The sequence below is a fragment of the Acyrthosiphon pisum genome, chromosome A2 (assembly GCF_005508785.2).
Source record: "Acyrthosiphon pisum isolate AL4f chromosome A2, pea_aphid_22Mar2018_4r6ur, whole genome shotgun sequence".
Classification (NCBI taxonomy): domain Eukaryota; kingdom Metazoa; phylum Arthropoda; class Insecta; order Hemiptera; family Aphididae; genus Acyrthosiphon; species Acyrthosiphon pisum.
Genome location: NC_042495.1, coordinates 63,718,026 through 63,742,551, shown reverse-complemented (window position 1 = coordinate 63,742,551; position 24,526 = coordinate 63,718,026). Strand labels below are relative to the sequence as shown.

The window sequence follows — 24,526 nt, the reverse complement described above, 5'->3', positions numbered from 1 at the left end:
AGATTATAGGCACTTATGCTCAGGTATTTTGCTATTAAGGTCTTAGCTTTTCTAATTAAAAAAAAAAAATATTTAAATATTTTATAAAGACTGAACTCGGTCATGGAACATTTATTCGAGGCTTAGAAACAATTTGTACTTATGATCCAGCTACAGAAGAATTTGTTTTGAATAGTCCTACATTAACATCGTATAAATGGTGGCCCGGTGGACGTAAGTTATTAAAATTTAATTTACCTGATTAGCAGTTACCTTAAACAGGTTAAATTTTTAGTTGGACATACTTGTAACTATGCAGTTGTAATAGCTCAACTTTATACACAAGGAAAATGTCATGGAATCCACCCATTTATAGTTCAACTCAGAGACGAAGAAACATGGAACCCTATGCCTGGTAATAATATAATAATGAATTAAAAATTATTTAAATTATGATTTAAATAATTACACTTTTTTTTATTACTGTGGTATCAGGCATAAAAATTGGTGAAATTGGTGGCAAATTAGGTATGAACTCAACTAATAATGGATATTTAGCATTCGATAATGTGAGAATACCCAGAATGAATATGCTGATGAAAAATGCCCAAGTTTTGAAGGTATATATTATTATTATATTATAGAATATTCATGAACCCATTAATATGTATAACTAACCAATGCACATAAATATTTTGTAATTGAGAACTGAGAAGTAATTCATATGCCATAACTAAGTTATAACTTTATATATGCATTTAAAAAGTGTCGAATGTGATGCTAATATGCAAGGAAAAAGTGGCTTTATATGCCGTATGGTATACATTATTAAATGTGGTTTTTAAGAACAACACACTTTTATACCAAGGAAAGTAGGTACTATATATTCTATTAGAAACAAAAAAATATTTATATAACTAAAATTTTAATACTTCAAAAATCAAAATACAGTATTTTATAATCTTCATTTTTTCATATTACAGATTGCTTAAAATTCAATGTTTAAAACTCTTAGAGAACTTAAAAAATAGACAATCAAAATAAAAATAAACTAAAATCATCTGTAAATATTATAGTTATAAAAAAAGTTGTAAAATTGAGTTACTGACTTATTTGTTGCGCACATTGAAGTAACAACATATAATAAGCTGGAACGCAGGTGTATGTGATTTATTGTTGTTAATATCTTATCTATACGTGCTACAATCTGATGAAGTATTGCAAAGATGACAATATTTTAACAATATTCTTCCAGGAGACACTGTCTACAATTTTTTCTCCTTTAAAATTACTAAAATGTATTTATCTTAAATTAAAATAGCTAACTTGCTAAAAACCCATTAAATATGCATGTTATATACATTATAAAATATTGTGTTTAAATTCAGTGTAATATGAACCGTGGACATTTTAAAACCCCCTAGACGTGCATACACATATGGATCCGAGCTCTAGTTATAACTATTATAATAGTGCATATGCAATAAAAATAAAAATAAATGTTTGATGAGAAAAAATATTTTACAATATTATTAAATAATTATTATTTAATATATTAAAATGGTGTTTAAAAATTCTTAATTTTTAATTGCTATTGCAATAATTTATTTACTCGTTTTTTTTTTTTTAAGGATGGTACTTATAAAAAATCAGTGAACGATAAACTAACTTACGGTACCATGATTTTTGTACGTGTAGTTATTGTTAGAGATTTAGTATCAAGTTATATATCAAAAGCTGCAATAATTGCAACTAGATATAGCTGTGTCAGAAGGCAATCAGAACTCAAACCAGGGTAAAATATATTAATTATTTAACATTAAAGCTAATGTAATAATGCAATTTTAATCTATTTTATTAGTGCTGGTGAACCCCAAATTTTAGATTACCAAACACAACAGTATAAAATTTTCCCAGCTATTGCCATTAGCTTAGCATACAAATTTGCTGCATCATGGCTTTGGGATGTGTATAATGATGTTACTTCACAATTAGAACAAGGAGATTTAGAACGATTACCTGAGGTGAAATTTATTTAAATGTCGTTGTATTCGTTCAAACTCATAAACAAAAAAAAAAATCCTAACTTGTAATTGAAAATCCACCTCTTTCTAAAATACATTTTACATGTTAAATAAAACATTAATTTTATATATTTAGTTACATGCAATGGCTTGCTGTTTGAAAGCTGTTAGTACAGCTGATGCTGCTGTTGCAGTAACAACATGCCGTTTAGCTTGCGGAGGTCATGGGTATATGAATTGTAGTAATTTCCCAAATATGTATGCAATGGCATCTGCTGCTGAAACATATGAAGGAGAGAACACTGTGCTACTTTTACAAACAGCTAGGTAATGCTTTTAAGGTGTTATTAAAGAAATTTGAATAAATGTATTCTATTAAATTATAATATAAAGAATTAGTAATTTAAAACAAATTACATTTTACACGATTCATTGGCATAGAATATAATTAAACTCAATCCCTATAATATGGATATTACTATAGGGATTGACCCTATAATATGTATTTAATTTTACTTAAAATTGTACTTTAAATAGTTTACTTACTAGATTATTAAAAAAGCTATATTTCATATCTTTATAGTACCAACAGAATCTTTTAACAACTTATAGTTGTTATTTGCTATTTATTAATTTCAATTTTGAAGGTATTTGATGAAAGCGTGTCAAGATGCAAAATCTGGACTAAAATTAACTGAAACTGTATTGTATTTAAGTAATTTCAAAAGTTTAAGACGTAGGAACTGGATCACAGATTTGGATTGTATTGGCAACGCATTCTTACAAGTTGCTGGAAGGTAAATTTTATTTTTCAATTAATCTAAACAATCTAATATTCTAATTTCATTAACCTGTTTTTAGTAAAATTGAGAATTGTTACTTTGCTATTAATCAACTAATCAATTCTGGGATGTCTCAAGAAGATGCTTGGAATGAAACTACTATAAAATTATCGAGAGCAACAGAAGTAATTTTTATTTGTTCTAATTTAACTATAATGATATTTGTCTACTAATGCCCGTATGCATAGTCAAGAATGTGTCACATAATACATGTTAAACTGTGCTTTTTGTGATACATAAATTGACTATGCATATGGACATTAGAAAATCAAATTTTTTACTGATAATATATTTGAATGAGAATTTTTAAAAAATATTTTAAAGTAGATCTGGAACTGTTTTAGTTAATTGTCATAGTCATTTTAATTATGAAGTTTATCGATTATATTTTATCTTTAACATGTGCACTATGCATAGCTGTTGGCTGCTTTTAGAAATGTTTGATAATTGTTCGTAAAGTATTTAAACAATTTTTAATGTTAGTTTTCAGTATAATTTATCTGTCACTTGATAAATTGATTTATAACTTGAACAGTTATATTGTGGATCAGTTTTAATCCAAACTTTGGTACAAATATTGTTAATTCATATTTCATACCAATCTTTTACAAAATGTATTATAATTTAAGTTTGATTGCATTTAAGGTTGATTCGTTAACTGTAAATAGTTATTTATTTCTATAGATATTGTAGTATGTGCTAGATATGTATTATTGTATTGTAGTAATACAATTGATTAAAAAAAAAGGGGGTGACTGGGTAAATCAGATTTATGGAAACTTAAACATTAATTCATTTACAGTTCTACCAAAACATTTCTTTAATTGTTGTTTGTTTTAGGCACATTGTAGAGCATTTGTAATACAAAGTTTTATTACAACAATTAAGACAATACATTTGTCTTCAGAATTAATGAAAGTACTAACAGAGCTATGTAAATTAGTATGTGCTCACTGGATGCTTAATCAGATGGGTGATTTTCTTCAAGTAATTTTCATTTAATTTATTAAGTTGTGTGTTTTGTAATATTGTTCTGATTAGAGTTATAAAATTATTTTTTAGTATTCAAATCTAAAACCAAGTGATGTTCCTTCCATACAGTCCCTGTTAGAAGAATGTTTGAAACGAATTAGACCCAATGCAGTTGGTTTGGTTGATAGTTTTGATGTTCGAGATGAAATACTGGGATCTGCTTTAGGAGTTTACGATGGAAATGTCTACGAGCGTCTAATAGAAGATGCAAATAAAAGTCCATTGAATCAAGAGCCTGTTAACGAATCTTTTCATAAGTATTTAAAGCCTTATTTAAAATCAAATTTATAAGCATAAATATCAGAATTCATCATAGTACTCATTTACCTAAGAAAATTCAAAATTTGTGACAAATCAAACATTTAAATGTAATACTAATATTTTTATCTAGATTCTGTTATTACAATGTTGTTATGTAGTAAAGGTTAATTGTGCAAGTGGGTGGCTACAGGTGAATTTTTAAGTGATTAAATTAAATGAGTTTTATTTTATATTATTACTATTATGTATTATATATATATATATTTATAAATTATAATTATACTATGGTGAATATTGTATACAACTGAATCGAAATGTAAATGTATTTGCCAAATTATCCTTTATTGTTAATTCGTTTTTTATACTTTATAAATTTTTTTGAACATAAATAAATTCTATTGCAATATTTTACATATTTATAAGTTTATGACCTACATTTTAAAATAAAAATATATAAGTACGTGTTTTATGATAATAAAATCAATAATAATTTGCTCCTAAAAAATATTATAATCTAATATGAGTACGAATTGCAAACAAAAGGAGATGAATATTGAATTACTAACCTACTTTTTGGAATTAAGACCACCAAATAGAATAAAAAAACATTAGGTAATTTAAGTGCTGTGAGGTCTCCCTTACAGTAAAACATCTTCTAACTAAATGTAGAATATACAACCAGGAAAGAAGAAAATTACAAATATTGATCACCTAGCCAAAATACTCAACTTTGAACCCAAGAATGTCTCCCAGCTCATCTAGTTTTTATTGGAAACTCACCTCATCAATAAATTGTAATCCTGCTGAGCAATATAACATCAACACCTGACATAACTATTATTATTTACTATTACATTATGTAATATTTAATATTTAAATTTGTTGTTTTTCATTATTTGTTATACTTTAAAAATGTCAGTTTGCTACTATCATTAAGTAATTATTTAATGATACGTCTAATGGCCGCAGACACAGTTTGTTTAATAACGAAAAAAAATTTTTCAAGATTAAGAAGTCATAATCTCAGATAAAATTCATGATTTATGAATGTCAACTATAGTCTATTCACTTTTAGAAGCGATTCAGGCGGCGACCAGTTTTTGTCGGCGGCAGACAGGTCACCCCAACCCACTTTAATGATTTCACACTAGAATGATATGTCGCTCCTGTCGGCGGTGGTAATTAGGACAAAAGTGAGCAACGAGACCCACGCCCATGCGCAGAAGTTGGCCGCCTGAATCGCTTCTAAAAGTAAATAGCCTATAGATAATGGCTAATGAGAATAGATATACTATAATAATGAATACATATGTTGATTTACAAGCTAACTTACTAACTAGGTCAAATGTAATTTATATTTTTCGAAAATACTGATTGATTAGAACATTATCATTCAACAATACCCATTCCAATAAGAACATTAAATATTTGCTTAAATATTTTAGGAGACTTTTATATATAAATCGCTGGGTATAATTGTAGATACCTTATGTATACATAATAGTATGTTGTGTGTAACATTTTTTTATAGATAATTTAATTCAACATGTTAAGAGTATATAACAATATTGTGTATATAGCATAATTGTTGTCTCCGTTTTACAAGTACATAACATAGCTAATTTACCCTCAGAAGATCACGCTTAGCTTTGTTAGTTTAACAATTAGAGTGAATCAACCTATTATGAAACTTGATGGAAGTAAGAACACCATATTCAAGAGCATTGAAAGTGGTTGTTATGGACAGTTTGTCATTTGATGATATTATAATAGATGACTTGTTTTTTAAAATTATTTCCACAAAAATTTATTTTATGAAATGTAATACCATCTATCAATGTTCAGAGTTAAGTTTATTTTTATCATTAAATTGTCAGCTTTTGTAATTTTGTCTTTGTAATTTTTAGACTTTTTTATGATAAAATGTTATAAAAATAGAAATTATAGAAATCGATCATTTTTTATTTCATTTTAATTATATAAAATAAATTATTAATTAATCAGCTATTTACCATTTTTCATAATTTTATGGAATATTGAAAATTAATTATTTTAATTTAAATTTATATAATAAAATCCATAAGTATTTTTAATATTTTAATATATTATAATTTTGTTATGTTATTTAATTAGTATTATCTTTTCACTGTCCTTAATTTAATAGACCAAGTGTCCAAGTAACTAAATTGTATTTATAGCACATGAAAATATGAAATAATGTACAAATATTTTATGAGTTTTGAGATAGGTATTTAACACTTTTAACATATACATTTTTTTTTTATTATCAACCCCCCCCCCCCTTCTCTATGTAGATTTTTTCTAGAACATTTTTTGACTTAGGGGTCCCAAAAAAATTGTGCCCTTGGCCCTAATTTTATTAAATCAGGCCCTGCTTACATTTACAGGTTGTATACATAACTGTGTGAATTGATATTAGAAAATTATGAATTATCATAAATATTTATTTATAGATTTACTTATAATTATATATTAGGCATACAAATATATTATACATACGCTAAGTATGAAATTTTCATTAAGGGCCATCCAGGAACCTCAAAATCTTCTTTGCCCTAAGCCGCCTAAAGTTTAAATCCGGCCCTGCCTAATTAGTAATTAGGTACAAATGTACATTGTATAATATATACCTACAATTATGTATATATATATTTAGGTATACCTAAATGTTGGATGTTTTCAATTAATATTATAATTGAATGAGCTTATATAATAATTGATATATATGACGTCATAACATAATAATATAATTTATAATGTATTTCGTAAATTTTTTCCAATTTTTAGGTACCTACCAACAAATGCTATAATAAATATATATATTTTAAAAATTGTCATATTTTATTATAACATAAAAATATATTCTAACTAATTAGGTATAACTCGTATATCTGGTAAAATCAGGTAAAATCTCAAGTATTAAAAAATATGGTCTTAAAAAATATCAAAATTTGTATACCTATATGTATAATTTAAGCATAAAATAGGGTGGGCATGCTTAAAAAATCAACCTGTATATTAGTATAACAGTACATATATAAAAATTGAGTCCAAACTTTTAGTATGTGGGAAGTTGCCAATAGCCGTATTTTATTAATAGGCACTTATGGTATATGCCTTTAGATTTATAAAATCTAAAACCAGATCATAAAATACTAGTATTCTATGATCAGATTTCGGTAAGTATATTGTATAATATGAAAAAAATTATAAATCAATTATAAATAGGTACTTACATTAATGTTAAAGCACTACGAGTGCATTTCGGTAGTGATTATCGAAACGTCGAAATAATAATATAGGAACATTATATTATTATGTTGTAATAGACGAAATTCTAATCGTTTTCAAAAGCTGCACTTTTATCACAAAATCAGACTTTTGGTATAAGCAGTAGCTAATATGATGTATCATTTATACGTTCTAATTATTAGAATATAATATGCTCGACCTTTGAATTGTGATCTAATATTACATAACATACCTACGCGTATTGGCTTGACTCATAAAGTCGTAAAGTCATGACCGATTCGCTGTGGTAGCAATTTCATTAATATTTTAAGTCGAATAAAATACCGACCTACATGATAATATATACACGAAATAAAATATGCACGACTGAGAGAAGTCTAGAACATTTCACCATTTATACGACAGCCAGTGGAATAATAATCGATCACCTGCGAGATCTAAAAGTGATTAGCCTTATATAAAGGCTAACCTACTGATTTAATGTCTCCGTGCATTTTTAACTATATACCTTTCTAGCCTCTACCTCTATTTATAATTACATGTACAATATTATGATTGTAGTTATATTTTATTATTACTATACGCGCATTACATATTCACTATTCATAATATAAAATATCCGTGTGACGATTGACCCTCCATCAAAATAACATAATAATAATAATAATATATCCATCTCATTTCCTTTCGCCATTTATATACCAATATATAATATATACAATAATTATCGAACACGGATGTCACTCGCCAGTTCGACACCGTTTTATCCGTTACTTGTTCGGTAGGTACCTGTATAATATTATTATGAATTATTATGATATTGAATGCGATCGATTATAAGAGCATTGCCCATGCAATATAAATATAATATTATACATAATACATGCGTCTTACACGATTTATCTACTGTTAATTCACAATTTACTGTTTAGTTGAAAAAAAAACGCTACAACAGGCGAACGTGAATAATTTCTGATCAGAGTGCTTAAAAATTACAACGAATACCGTACACATATATAGACAATAAGATGGTCGAGCTGCAAACCGTCAACGAAGATTTGCGCAATGAACGGGCGAAGTGCACCTTCAATCAGGAGGAGCTGACAAATTTCATTGACGGCGGCGTGGAGAATACCAACATAAGACGAAATATTGGTATCTATATAATATTATATACTATACATTCTCACAATATATTTTATGTTACAATATGTACCTAAAGATATTATTTCTCGTCAAAGAATTTTAAAACACTAATAATAAATAATAATAATATAAAATAAAAGCATTTCAGAAATAGAGATAATGTAATAGCCAATATAGGTAGGTACCTATAATAGGGGCTAGTACCAACGACCTACCCACCTATAATTGAAATAACAATATGTAGGCACGATAAAAAATTTGAATTTATTTGTTTATTATCATTAACCATCACAATAATATTAGAACCGTGGCATTTTGAATCGCATAGTACTTTTTATAATTTAGTTAGGTACATATTTTGGTACTCCTCTTTGTGTAGGTAACCTGCCTTATTAGTGTTTTACAAGAAAACAAAAGAAAACCTTGGCCACTGCAGATAGCGAATTTTGAACACTGGTTGACCGGAATGTAAATTGCTATAAATTGCGTCCCAATTTAAACTTTTTATGTAATTTGCACATTTTCGTTATTTTTACGCCTTTTGTTAAAATTTGAACTTTAAATACTTATAAAAAAAATGTTGCCCATATATTTTTAATATGTTTTAAATTTCATTGTAACAGTATATTAGCAACCTTATACTAAATTTTCAAGCTTTTTTACCCTACAAATAACATTTTTTTGACAGTTATAAAAAAAAAAATTTAAAAATTTGAAACAAAATGTCGGAAAACAGCTTAAAATGAGTCAAAATATTTTGAAAATTGTATGGTGTATAGAAAATGTTAATATAAACATTCAGTGAACATTTCACGTATTCATCTACGGTCATTATCTAAAACCTAAATCAATTTTGTCAAAAATCCCGTTTTTCTTGATTTTTTTATAATTTTATTCACCAAATAGATTAACATTCCCATAATACTGAAGTGGAAAATCGAAGCATTATTTCGACTACTTATCGTGTACACAGACACAAAAAATAAAAAATAAAATAAAACACACATCATTGTAAAGACAATACTTCACCGTTCTGCTTGGAATCTTAAAAGAGTTTTTCAGCCAGTTAGGCCACGAACATGAAAAATGAAAATCAGACCAGGGGCGCCAGGTCACCGGAAAATCTCTCACCGGGGTAATCCACCCCTGACACATTCCATGTTTTTAAAATGTCAATGAAACTAAATATGTTTGGGGGTGATACTGTGATGAATTGATTTAACTGTTTAATTTTAAATGAAGTGATTCACAATTATATTTTATTGTGTGCATCATTTAGAATACTAATACGGCACATATCTTTCTGTCGTGGAAGCTGGAAACTCTGCGTCGTTGATTAAATACGTTTAAAATGTTTAAATATGTAGTCAGTATAAATAGTATTATAGTATTATTATCTTATAGGTTTGTGGTTACAATGTCTTTAAATCGTACACAAAACAATCATAAACCATATCAAAACTTAAAAAATGAAGTTCAACATTTTTTTAAAAAATAGTACTTTACCTATTGCTGTTTTTGTAAGCATTATGAAACTACAAGCTTAGCTGCTGAATTTTCCTATACCGACTTTGACCAAAATGAAATCTACACCCTTTTACTTCAATAGAAGAATTACCTATTTAGAAATTACCAACGTGTCCACAATTTACGTACATTTCAAATATACCCTAGATGCAATTTACGTATGTTTTAAAAGTATACATGGGTTGCAATTTATATTGTATATGACTATATGACCTTTTTGAGGTACGCCCTAATTGGTTGACTCCGGACCGGCTCTAGTCCATTGGTTGCACTCATGAACCAAATACCAAACTAAAGTCTCCAACTCACTAAATATTAATCTTCTATTTTGGCAAGCATATATTTATTATAATTTATAATACCAGCGTGTATGCGTGTGTGATTTTTAGCGAATTTTTTCTTCAGCGATCCACGATTTAAGGACGAAGTGCCTGTGGAGTACCTAAGCCACCAAGAACATTACGAACAGTCAATTCGGAAAGCTTGCATTTTTTACGAGAAGATGAAAGAATGGGAGGAGATTTCAAATAGCAATATGATGGAGATTTACACGTGCGTTTGAATTGTACCTAAACCTATTAAATCAGTGTTTCCCAACCTTTTTGGTATGGCCACCAATACATTTTCTCTTCGTTGGGTAGGCGACCCTCGCTAAAAACAAAATCAAGTATGCCATAAATAAATAATATTTTTTATTATGATCAATTTCATCATATATTTATTCCATAATCGTAATAAAATAATACAAAAGTTACTAAAAATATATTGTTATCCAATGTAAAATCGAAATCATACATTCTACAATACTAGTTAGACTTCACATTATTTGCAGTTTTAAAAAGTAAAAAAATTACAATAAACACTTATCTATTGGGGGTATATTATTTACATATACAGCTTATTCACAAAATTATTAAGTAAAAAAATATTTTAGACCCTTATTGAAATCATTTTTTTTCCAAAAATAATTTGACTAATAAGATGAAAAACTTATAATGACTATAAAAATTGAAGATGCATTATTCATAGCCATAAGAAAATAATATTATTTTATTTTTTTGGTAAAGATAATGATTATTTACTACCTTAAGATAGAAAGGTCTTGAAATTAAAATTATGAAATATAAGACATATTTATTTCTTGAATTTTACAAAATATTCCAAGATATGCAAAAAACTAAATACTCCTCTACCCTTGATATTTTGTCATATATTACAAAAAACTATAACTTCATAATATCCAATAGGCTCAGTAATGATATGCAAAAACTTAAAAATCCAGACCCTAGTTGATAAATCATAAATATAAGATGACATAAATGCTGAATACAGTATTTTTTTTTTAATTAGTGTGATTTGGACTAGTGGAATAGATACAGCTATTTTAAAACAAAGTATACCTTTTGCCGTTCATACTATTATGTTTTTGCCATCTCTAGTTGGTCAAGGCACTCAGGAACAGAAAGAAGAATGGGTTGGACGTGCCTTTAAGTATACAATTTTGGGTACTTATGCTCAGGTAATATTCATGCTATAATTATTTAAATAATTAATAAAAATATGTTTTCAGTTTTTACTTTCCATTTAGCTCTTACCATTATTCAAAATCAGTATAGCCAATATAAGTAGGTAATACAAATGTTATCAAATATGGATTATCATTGTTTTACTTTTTAGTAAATTCCTATTTCGATCATCTAGTTGATTTAGCTGAATAATAATACTAGTCTACATTCTTACCTTAGACGTTTCTTTAATATACCTAGCATCAAGTTTCAGATTTCAGTCTTGCTTATATTATATAGGTACCTAGTTAGAAAGAAAATGTATTTATTTTCCTGCACCTTAGATTATTTTTTCACATATGAATTAATTCACTTCATAAACTTGTCACTAAAACAAAATATGAGAGACTTTTAGGGTTTTATACTTTGATCTTTATGTAGGTATATCGCATGTCATTTTTTACTATACATATACTATTTTATTATTATGTCTTTAAATATTATAAATTATAATATAAGAGCATTATGTTTATTGTGTTAAACAAAAAAATTAATTTTTATGTTATAAAGACTATAAAATGAATGTGAATATTTTTAATTTAGACTGAACTTGGACATGGAACTTTTATTCGGGGGTTAGAAACAACGTGCACGTATGATCCGGATAACGAAGAGTTTATTTTAAATAGCCCGACATTGACATCGTACAAATGGTGGCCCGGTGGACGTATGTCTTAAAAAAAATACCTATTTATATACGTATCATCTATAATAATATTTTAAAATTAATTTAAGTTGGACACAGTTGTAACTACGCAATTGTTCTCGCTCAACTTTACACTCAAGGTATACATCGTGGGATACACCCGTTCATTGTTCAATTAAGGGATTCAGAAACATGGATGCCCATGCCTGGTATGATAATATTGATATTTTATCGAAGCCCAATCGGGTAATATTATTGTAGTAATCAAATTTATTAAAAAATTAAAATATTATATTATGCTAGGCATACCTATTATGCTAGGTATGTTTAAAGAGTAACCCATATATTTTGTAATACCTACTGATCAAATATGTCCAAACCACAGATATATATATATAATAACTAGATAGCCGAGTCCATATACAACAACATAATTGAATTATGATGCCCAACGCCATTTGTCACTTGGGCAATGTTTACAAATTCTTATCATTATTTAATCGTTTTGATTGGCAACCCACGATACATTAAACTCGTATATCTTGAATCGTGTTGGCCACGGGCTTGTTTGGTATGACATGTTGTTTATTATCATAATTATCTTTCTAACGATTAGTAAACATTGCCCAAGTTGTACATGGCTACTAGCGTCATTGATAAGAATAAGTCGGCTATCTAGTTATTATACAGAGTGTTGCACGATTAATGTGTCAAACTTCTAGAGGTGTTTCTAAACCTCAAATGGAACAAAAAAGTCCTAATGACCATAATCGATTTATCAATAATAAGGGTGATAATTTCTATGTACCTATGTGTTTTTTCATTAAACGCAAGTTTGATTCATAATAATGTTCATATCTGCTAAACCGTAGGTACTACAATTAATTTGAATACATTGATGAAAAGCTCATAAAATTGGTATTAGGAAAACATATCTTACAAGGGTCACACCTGATTTTTTGTTTAAAAAGAATAACACACATTTTTTATAACTTTAAAATGTCGAAATTTTAAAAAAATTTAGTTTTATCTAACAAAAATTATTTTTTAAGGCAAGGGTTATAAGGACTTTTTTTTGTTCCATTTGAGGTGTAGAAACATCTCTAGAAGTTTGACACATTTATCGTGCAATATCATGTATATAATATCTGTGGTCTAAACAAATATAATTCATCGTGATTAATGATTATCAATACCTATGTTAATAAATAATAACTCTTTATTTTTAATAAATTTTCAAAATCATTATCAGGAATCAAAGTTGGCGAAATCGGCAGTAAAATGGGAATGAACTCTGCGAACAACGGATACTTGGCGTTTAATAACGTTAGATTACCTCGAATGCACATGTTAATGAAAAATTCTAAAGTTCATAAGGTTACTTAAAAATAAATACTTACTTAATATGTCTATTAAAGCTTACGATGGACTATTTAAAATCCTCAATTCCTTCTATTGCAATGGTATCATTCCTAGTTCGTGGAAACTGTGTAATTTTTACGTCATTCCTATATTTAACACATCCCCTACCCTTAATATAGGCTGGTAGCACAATTATCTGTTTTCTGTAAACTGGTGGAATCTATCGTCAAAAATAGTCTTTACTGGTTTAATGAAAAACGACCAATGGATATGAATCATATCTGACATTATTTATACTCTCCTTAGTATATAACTTCTATACGCAGATGACATTGTAATCTTGACCTCTCACAAATCCCTAGATGAATTTATTTAGCGCATTAAATGATACCCTAAAAATGTTAACATACACATTACAATTGATTACTTTTATGTTATGGGCTTTATGGCTCTTGAAAAAAGTTCCTTAATCATTTTTACTCGAAATCATATGAGTTATCTACTTCACATTGTTCTGGACGATAAGCTCGTTCTGGTAATTTTTCCTTCCTTGTGTTACGTATATAGGCTAACTTTACTTAAATTATCTTTCAGGCATTATTTCACGCCGGCTAACTTTTGGCTGGTTTAAATTGGGACTTTCGTCCTTCAGCTTCAATGTTAATCTTTGAAATTCCTTATTTTTTTCTATTGATTCTTCCTTATTCCTTTTCTTTCTCCACCACGAGAATATACTATCTGAGATTTTGAACATATTCTCTTTCGTTGCCTATCCTCTCGTAGAACAACCATTTTATCTCTCTCTCACCAGCCTTCTATGTAGTTATAACTATAGACTATAGGTCTATAGACCTCTTTTAATATTCAACTTCTCCTAAATTCTCGCTCTCATCCCTTTATCACCAATATTATTTTCTTCAATAAATCATCTGACTTCCTTATTGGAATTTTAGTCATTATTGGTCATTACAATTTAACCTTATTAGTCATTATAATGACTATTATAATTATAAAGCGTGGATTTGTATGCATTTGCATATTTATTCTGGTTGATCGTATGGTATGCTAAGTGAATAACGAATTTGTTGTTTCATGACATAACAATTTAAACTATGAAACTTTTATAGTGCATATTTTGTATATTTTGACAATACCCATTAGTTTTTTTATTTTACGATTTAATTGCATATTTCATCTTTCAGTGCAAATGTTGGTGTTTTTTTTTTGTTGTTTAAGGATTTACTATTGTAATATAGAAAAAATAAATTATATTTTTATATCAAAAAAAATAAATAGGTATACTCTGAGGTAAAAACGGTTTTCCCAGAGAATTTTTTCTTATAGATTAAAACTACCTACAAAACTAAAATTATTTAGGTACCTATAAGAGAATTCCTTTTAGGATAAATTTTTGATATTAATTGAATCCTATTTTTTTCTTATAGTTTAAGACATAGATATTTTAAAGAAAAGTATTTATATTAGCGTTTCATGATTTAAATTTATTATTTTAATTAAATATTCAGAAAATAAATGTTTTTCTTACTAATTATAGAGTGCATATTATATAGTTTTTTTTCATGAATATTTGAACATTTTAGTGCATTATATATTTATGTATAAACATTTTTAGCGCATATTTGGTTGGTTTTTAATGCATAGAAATCCATGCTCTAATTATATATTATAACATTTGAAACTATGTTTTCGTTGTTATTTGATGTGTTAAAATGATTAATAAAGGAAAAAACTATCAAACACAATATTCTCTATTGTTTATCTAGGATGGAACGTATGAAAAATCCCCTCATGAAAAATTAACATATGGCACAATGATACTTGTACGGGTATTAATTGTTAAAAGTCTAGTAACTAGCTATTTGATGAAATCAGCAACAATTGCAATAAGATACAGCGCGATTCGTCGGCAATCGGAACTGAAACCCGGGTAATTTGATTAATTGTACATTTATTCAATATTTGAAAAGATCAATTTTTTATTTCATTAATAAACATGTGGATTTGTGTGCTGGTGTGTGTTTATACAACGAAACAGTGAACGAGAACCTCAAATTTTAGATTACCAAACACAACAGTACAAGTTGTTCCCAGTTATCGCCTCAAGTTTAGTGTACAAATTTGCAGCAAAATGGTTATGGGATAAATACTCTGCAGTAACATCGCAATTAGAACGAGGTGATTTAGTTCAATTGCCGGAGGTAAACTGTTCATTGTCTTTAAAACAACTTGTATTTTAAATTTTAATTGATATTTACTACCTAATATTATGTTATTTATAAGTTTATAACACATTTTATGAGAAATAAAATTATTCTAACATTTGGGAATTAATGGAATGATACAATTTCAATCAAATAATTATTGTCAATATACGAGGGACGTCTAGAAAGTATGGTTACAATAATGGGTGCGTATTAAAAACCGAAAAGTGCATAACATATTTTAATGAAATTTACAAGATAAATTATGCCATTATTTCTCCATATAATCGCATTCTTGGTCCCCAAGACACTTTTTCACAGGCTCCTTGACCTTCTCATCGATATGGAAAATATTGTAATTTGTGGTTGCCAAGTTAGGGAGTAGGGTAGGTGAGTCACAAATCATAATATCCCATCCAAATGACACGAGCTGGGTGGTATGGTGATATGGGAAAGCAAGCACGTCAATAACAGCCGATGGATTATCCACAAATTGACCACTTATTTCTCTTTTTATGGAAGGTAACGTCAGATCATTTAATCTAGGACTTTTCATAGTTGATCTGAGGTATGTTATCACTCTTCTCGTTGTTGAAAAGCTTCTTTCCACTGATACACTAGATACAGTTGATACAGGAATTACAATAAAAAGTTCAATTGCTTTTTTTTTAATTCTTCAAATCCAACTTGATAACTTTGTACTTGATTCAACAATTCAGAAAAAACAGTTTGAGACTGAAAACCCGTTAGATGAGGAGGACAATGACGACAATAATACTTACTTAACAAAAATGGCATTTAGCGTAGGTAACTGAATACTCCAACCAAGGATACTTACTATACCAACTGCTTTGAAAATATTGATACTTTCCAGAAATAACTGTACGAGAAAAACTAATAACAGGCTGCACTACACTTTCAGCACAAGTTGAATTTAAAACTTAATGTTAAATTTAAAAAGTTCATCATTTTACTGATCAACTACTGTAATAGATATATAATATTTAAAAAAATCAATTTTTGGTGGATCCAAATACATCTTATAGCCAATAACGTAAGTCGTAACTAACATACGTAGTTGCGATCACAGTGTAAACAAATCTGTGTGACCATCTGGAATTTAAGTTGTCAATATAGAAAGCTATTTTTCGTTCTTATAGCATATATTATATCGTGCTTTGTGTCACCTAAGCGCCTTAGCATAATACTGTTGTAAATACATGTATAAGTATCTGTGGACTGCCTACTTACTGGCTACGCCCCTGCCGGCGTCAACAAGATCCCTTACCATTCCCAAAAGACAGATGCCCTGATCTTCCTCTCTCAAAACTGGACATATAACTTATCATCTAATCAGAAGCCAGAAACTGTAGAAACACACCCCAGTCATAATTGAGTCGAGAAACGTTTCAACTTCCCTCATAACGTTCAAAAAATTCAAGTGCAGCCAAAAATGCAGAAGGTGGAGCGAAAATGGTTGATGCCTTAGGGTGTTGCGGCAATATTTCGTAACGGACTGAGGGAATTGATGGCTTATTTTCACTGTTAGGTACTCTTTTATACATGAGGGGTGGCAACTTTGGAAAAAATCCCTCTTAAAAACAACTCTTATGACCGCACTTTCTGGACTTAATAATAAACATTTTTATGTAAATTAATAGTAGGTACTAATAGATTTACAAATATATTCGTAGGCTTTCGAAACACATTTTTAGTTAGAAAAAAAGGCTGCATGCCGTTAATAAAAATGTTTCACATGAAAAAAATATACAAGTCTTCGACGGAACGATGCAATTGTTATATATTATGTCTTATATTATATTACATACTAAATATAACTATTGCAGTTACATGCTATGGCCTGTTGTCTGAAAGCTGTTGGCACGGCCGATGCGTCTACCAGCGTGACATCTTGTCGTTTGGCATGTGGCGGTCACGGATACATGAACTGCAGCAATCTGCCGAATATCTATTCACTCTCTACTGCTACGGAAATCTACGAAGGCGAAAATACAGTACTGCTTTTGCAAACGGCGAGGTGAGGTTTGTTACAGTTGACTGTTTGCAGTTTAAAAAAGAATATAATATTATTAATTAGGGGTCTAGCTAATATATCGGCCCAACATTTATTTCCGAACAATACATTTTTTTCTCTCGTTAGATTTTGATTGAATAGAATTATCGAAACAAGATCCATGATCTGTAATTGTATATTTAATATTACTGTCGATCATAAGTTAGAATGCTATTTTGCAACCCCAAATGGCCAAATAAGATAGGTGAATAGGTGATATAGGTATATAATCGATTATTGCGTGACTTTTAGTGTGGTAAAATAATTTAGTATTCATCTCTCTTTGGTATAGTAATACCTAATACAATTGGCTCGATTACCGTGTACCAGCATAGCTAAGACGATTTGGAACACTCATTAGAAAATGTCATGTTAGTATTTGAACATTCATTGGAGAGATTAAAAAAATAACAAATTCAAGTCGAATAAAGAGTTGAAGATATAGTTAATGGAAATAGGCACATTCTCTATCTTGCGGAGAATTAATTGAACGAGAAAAATGTATTGCTGCGCAATTATAAATTACAGAAAATCATTCGAACTATTATTATTCTTAAGGGAATATTTATCACTCTTAATATTAATTTGTAAATTATATTTTTTATTTTTTTACTACACTTATTGACACATTCGTACAGAGATGGTTTGACTGTATTATACTTAGTGGTGGAAGACAATATACAGACACCCACCCACCCACCCTTCATCATAGAAATTATAAATAAATATTTTTTATAAGTTTTTTCATATACCTAATTTTTTTCAGTTAAGTTGTTCACACTTTTTATAATACCTAACAATGATTCTTAACTTATATTATTAAGAGGATGCTACCCATACATTTGTTGACTCCGTCTTACACAGGCACGACATAGCATTGGTATTCAATAGTTTCAATAGTGTGCTGTTATTTTTATACTAGAGTTAATTGACCTATTATAAAACCTATAGGTAAGGACATTAGCTGTGCTTAAGCGTTGCTGATTTTTCGAAACTTTCATTATCAAGCATGATATGGGTATATGAAATATCCAAAATTAAAAATGCTCATATCTCGCTTGAAAATTAAAATATTGAATAAAATCCAACGCTTAAGCATAGATAATGTTATTATATAAAAAATGTATAATAGGTCAAATCACTCTAATATCACAACTAATAGCACACTGTTGAAACTAGTGAATGAAATTTGTTATGGCGTACGTGTGTAAGACGGAGACAACGAATGCATGGGTAGCATCCTCTTAACTCTACGCTTTCAACAGTTTCAGCTACGATTATCATTTATCAAATATCATTGATTAGGTACCTACTTCATTACTTTATTGAATATTAAAATTAAACATTGCGGTCAGCACATGCTCAACCTGCAACCAAGACCACCCACTCACCCCCCCCCTCCTAATATTGGTGGTGCAGTGTACCAAAAACAGTATACTCAAACCGCCCCTACACTCATATCGAATGTCCAAATGTATACGTATTTATTAAATAATATGAATTAATATTAAATATAAATACCTATAGTGACTAAATATATAAGGAGTATAGATATCAATCTTGTCGGTTAAATGTTGTCTCGTGAAAATTATGTTGGGCAATTTGAATGACCCACTTATTAGTTATTAGCGTAACGTAAAGTCGTAACGTGTTTTGGAGTTAATAGATTTTTGATGAAATCATACGAAACCGTGCAACTGGGAAACTATGTTTCTACGTCGGAAACCCTGTCGTACTTGAAAATATACAACAGCTTAAAACGATCGCCTTGGACGACGACGTTAGATTGTATGGCCAGCGCGTTTTTCCAAGTCGCCGGAAGGTATGTACATAGCGGTATACCTATACATTTAAATTATAATGTATTAATTACCTATATCTTTATTTTTGCACTTCGTTGCCTGTTAAAATTGCAACTCTATGTCTCTATTTGATTCTAACTTAGTCCAATTCGTAATTAAATATTCGGTGTAAATGTGCAGTGGTGTTTAAAATTTAAAATTTTTCTACTATTTCAATTATAATCTGTGAAAACTAGTGAAAATGTTGTTACAAAAACAGTAAGTTTCGAGTCAAAAAGGTTGAAGACCACTGGTCTAAAGTCTAAACCATGGAAAAGATAAGAAAATATATAAAAAATGTAAAATTCATTAGGTAGGTAAATTATTGACAGTAATTTAAATCCACTCTACATTTTAATAAAAAATATTTTGGGCATTAATTTGTACCGTCCCCCACCAATAATTCGAGTACTGCATATAGGTATTCAATTAAAAACAATTTGCAGTACAGCTTTTCTGAAAAAAATTGTTGTAACTAAATTATTATTGGTAAAAATATATTTAAAATATCAATTTTGCTTAACACGTAGCAGGTTTAAAATCTGATAATTAATATGTTAGGAAAGATTTGGGGGACTAAGCTTCAGCCTCAAGCGAACACCCAAAGCAATATACCAATAATACTTAATACCATAATAATTACGTATATATAAGAATTGTATATAGTCGATGATGAAATGTATAGGTATATTAATTTAATACGAGTATAAAAGGTATAACTCTCAAGATTTTTTTACTTTTAGTAAAATCGACGACTGTTACTTCACCATGAAACGACTGATAGATTCTGGAACGCCTCAAGAAGATGCTTGGAATCAAACATCTATTAAACTTACTCAAGCATCTGAAGTATATATTATATTATATAAATAATTAAAATATTACAATATATATTTTAAAACAAACTTAACATATTTAATAATTTATATTCTGATAGCGGTGCGATGAATCTATTGAATTAACAACGATGTTTTTTTTTTGTGTATGACATCACAGAAAAAATGCTTAGATTTTCTTAAGCAGTACCCATCTTTTCTGATGGGAAACTGAATATAGTTGGTACTTTGGGGGGGGGGGGGGGGGTCAAAAGTAAGAAACTCTTAATAGTTTTAAAAAGCGCAGGGAAAAACAAAATAAAAATTAAGGAAAAACGGTAATTTTTACACAATATTGGTTTTGGTTTTTGGTGTAACTCTTATATTATGGGCTGACATACCGTCTTCGCTCAGAATCGTCTTTCGTATACAATGTTTTTATATCATTGAATTCAACCGTAACGAAAAATGATTCTGATCGAAGTCGGCCAGATTGTATTAGTATAATATTGCTTAAGTACCTATATATTGCAGTTAATAAAGTAATTTATTTTACTATTACTATCGTCAAAATTTGAACTTCAAATGTTTGTAATAAAAATTATGTCTATGTATGTTAAATATTTTTTAATAACTTTTATAAGAACTTATGGGGAATCTTGCGTATATTATACAATTTTCAAGCTTTTAAACCGACCGAAAAATTATCTGTTACATAAAAAAAAAGAAGGTGGGCAAGTGGATGTCGCTATACTGTACAGTAGGTTCAAGTGGGTCACTATATAATGGATGGTCATGGTATTAATTTTGAATTCAATGATATAATATCATTGTATAAGAAAAACGATTCTGAGCAGAGACGGTATGTCAGTCTAGGTATAAGACATATTATATACTTATCTATGGTATTAAAAAAAAAAATTGACCTATAATAGGTACCAGGCAGTGATGCCCAAGATATATTTTTCAGGTGTAGCAAGAAATAATTTCACCCACCCACCCACCCACCCCATATTGTGTGCATAGTTCAGTTGATATCGAATTCAAGTTAATCAGTTAACTGTATAAACTCCATGTTAGGTTAAAAAACTGCTAAAGAGGGCAGTTTTACATATAGTTTTTCGAATTTAGTTCAAAAACTATAGCAGGGGCTAATATAGGTACCTACTATAAGTTTATAATTAACTGTTTCAATAATCGTATTGCAGCTAAGTCCCAAACTTCATACATTTTTTGTTTTTGTATAATATAAGTAGGTACCTATAATACGTTATTTTAATGTCTATGTCTAAGTACTAAGTCTATTTTTTATCTGGTGTTTTTGGTGGTGTGTTAATATTCAACAAATGTGAACGTCGAAACTATCGTTTCAGAAAACTATTTTATTTTTTTACAGGCGCATTGCAGAGCGTTTGTGATTAGCATATATGTAAAAACACTTGAAGCGAATCAATTTTCGCCAGAGCTGATGGCCGTTCTTACTCAACTCGGCGAGCTAATTTGTGCGCAGTGGATATTAAATAGACTCGGTGATTTTCTACAGGTAAATATGACTTTTCGTCCGCTTGTTCTGTGCTTTCGTTTCATTACCGCGATTATATTTAACGATTTCAGCATTCCAATCTAAAACCAAACGATGTACATTCAATACAACGTTTATTAGAAGACTGTTTAGAACGTATCAGACCCAACGCAGTCGGTCTAGTAGATAGTTTTGATATTCAGGACGAAATATTGGACTCCGCGTTAGGATCCTACGACGGAAACGTATACGAACGGCTATTGTCGGAAGCCAATAAAAGCCCTCTGAACAAAGAACCAGTGAACCGCTCGTTTGAGCTGTACTTGAAACCGTTTTTAAAATCCAACATGTAAATAAAATCCATTATTCAAGCTGCGTTTTTAGTAATATCAATGGAGAAAATATCATTTATGAGGATAATATTATGTTAGTAATTAATTTTGTACAATTAGGTATTTAATAAACCAAAAAATAAAATACTTTGTTAGATACAATTGTGTTTATTTATGATAATATAGGATTAATATAATTTATATAATTTATCAAAACCATAACAGGGGCGGATAGGCCTATAGGGAAATCGGGATTTTCCCGGTAGGCCCCTGTCCGTACCTAATTATGGGCTCCCCAGTCTCAATACCGTATTTTATGTTTTAAATGTTATTTATCAAACAATAATATAATAACAAACTATAAACAAATTAGAAAATAGTTTATTTTATTGGTTTATAATTATAAATAATAATGAAAAAAATACTTTTGCGTTTACGTTAATTATACATGACATTGTAGTGTTGTACGTATAATCATTGATTATAAATAGAAGCTTATAATCATTGCAGTTGATATAGCCAAGGTCGGATTGCAGACTAGGCCTCCGGCTAGTTTGGGCCCCCAGACTTCGTGTTCAATGCTCATAATATTTTAAATATTAAATAAGATTACCATTTATTTAGTAACTGCGATATTCACTTTCCAATCGAACAAGATACTGAAGTTGAAAATCGAAGCATTATTTCGACTACTTATCGTGTACACAGACACAAAAAAAAAATAAAAAAAAAAAAAAATAAAAAAAAAACACACATCATTGTAAAATCAATACATTCATCGTTTCACTCAGAATCTAAAATTTTAAATTATATTATTGGAACCTATTAGTTACAATCATATTACAATAAAATTGAATAAAATGAATAAAATTCATTATTTTAAGCAATGGGCTTTCAAAATTGTAAACAATTAATCTCCTAATCTACACAATTGTGTATACTACATGGATATTGTTTCTTTTTCTCACTTCGTAGGTATATACTATAATACGATCCAGCAGTTCATAAATAGTAGATAATTTATAAAAAAAAAATTAACATCAACAAAATGCAAATTATATACAATATTATGCGTTCATCAACTCTTAAGAAATCAGAATAACAATACATTTAAAACTATATAGTACTTACATAATATATAAGAATAGAACATTTTCTACATATTTCTTTTGAATCAAGCCATCTCAAGTAGAAAAAATTTGTTATGCCATCCTTTATGAAACGGAAAGTAACATAATAATATGTTATTTTCCGTTTCATAAAGGACTACAAAAAATACATAAAAGACTGCAACAACTCAAAATACTGGTTTATTGGGAATGATACATTTTCTATATTGTTTCTATTTGTAACGTAATGTAAATTATAATATTGAGAATGCTCTCTCTAGATTACTAATTAACCTATATTTAATTGCGTTCTTGAACTGAAATCGTCATAAGAGGGTCTATAAGATGGTGTACATAACTAGGATTTGTTATATTTCGAGTTTATGTAGTCTGGAAATGGATAGTCCAATATTAACATACATAATTTGGGTAGCTAACGCATTTAAAAAGGTGATTCAGCTGCATAATATTATGTCTTGTATGATCGTTACATGATAAGAACGAGTAGATATATCATTCTAAGTACAGTTATATCTTATGATATTATTGTGATTAAAGAAATTAATTTTAGTATTAGGCATTATATATCTACTACAGTAGGTTAAATTTATTTTTTTGAAAAAAATTACATTTGAAAATGTCATTGTGTGTATAAAATATAAATGTACTCTAAAAATTTCATACGAGAGAAGTATAGTTTTCGCAATACTAATCTATGTAAATTACAATATTATTGCAGTCGACCGGCATTCACGTGTTTTTGCTTGCAATTTGGATAAGGCCTACAGGGGACATCACAATAAAAAAAACGCGCCACATGTCGGTAATATCTCATGCTATAAAACAATATGGACGATGTGATATAATGTCGTTTAATAATCATAGGTGCAGGTGTGAAAACTTACTTGACGCCGCAGTAATCCTACTGTAGTATCGAGTACACTTAAGTAATAT

General features: G+C 28.9%; 2 protein-coding genes across 2 annotated transcripts in view; both read left to right on the top strand.

The window, feature by feature from the left end:
• The window catches only part of LOC100159207 (probable peroxisomal acyl-coenzyme A oxidase 1), a gene marked incomplete in the record, with an annotated part of 5,855 nt that extends 1,306 nt beyond the window's left edge, over nt 1–4,549 (top strand). Inside the window, 11 exon segments of the mRNA XM_016806601.2 lie at nt 1–23; nt 90–213; nt 275–394; nt 475–599; nt 1,611–1,774; nt 1,841–2,003; nt 2,140–2,330; nt 2,651–2,800; nt 2,865–2,970; nt 3,686–3,832; nt 3,908–4,549. Coding sequence (XP_016662090.1) covers nt 1–23; nt 90–213; nt 275–394; nt 475–599; nt 1,611–1,774; nt 1,841–2,003; nt 2,140–2,330; nt 2,651–2,800; nt 2,865–2,970; nt 3,686–3,832; nt 3,908–4,168 — 1,574 coding nt within the window.
• Nucleotides 4,550–8,073: 3,524 nt separating this feature from the next.
• On the top strand, nt 8,074–22,610 carry LOC100168090 (probable peroxisomal acyl-coenzyme A oxidase 1). Its single transcript, XM_001944508.5, has 14 exons — nt 8,074–8,192; nt 8,344–8,566; nt 10,474–10,636; nt 11,435–11,603; nt 12,193–12,316; nt 12,385–12,504; nt 13,548–13,672; nt 15,442–15,605; nt 15,714–15,876; nt 17,727–17,917; nt 19,620–19,775; nt 20,538–20,643; nt 22,006–22,152; nt 22,224–22,610. The coding sequence occupies exons 2-14, from the start codon at nt 8,440–8,442 to the stop codon at nt 22,482–22,484; spliced, it is 2,016 nt and encodes a 671-aa protein (XP_001944543.2). The 5' UTR covers nt 8,074–8,192; nt 8,344–8,439; the 3' UTR covers nt 22,485–22,610.
• Nucleotides 22,611–24,526: the final 1,916 nt, after the last annotated feature.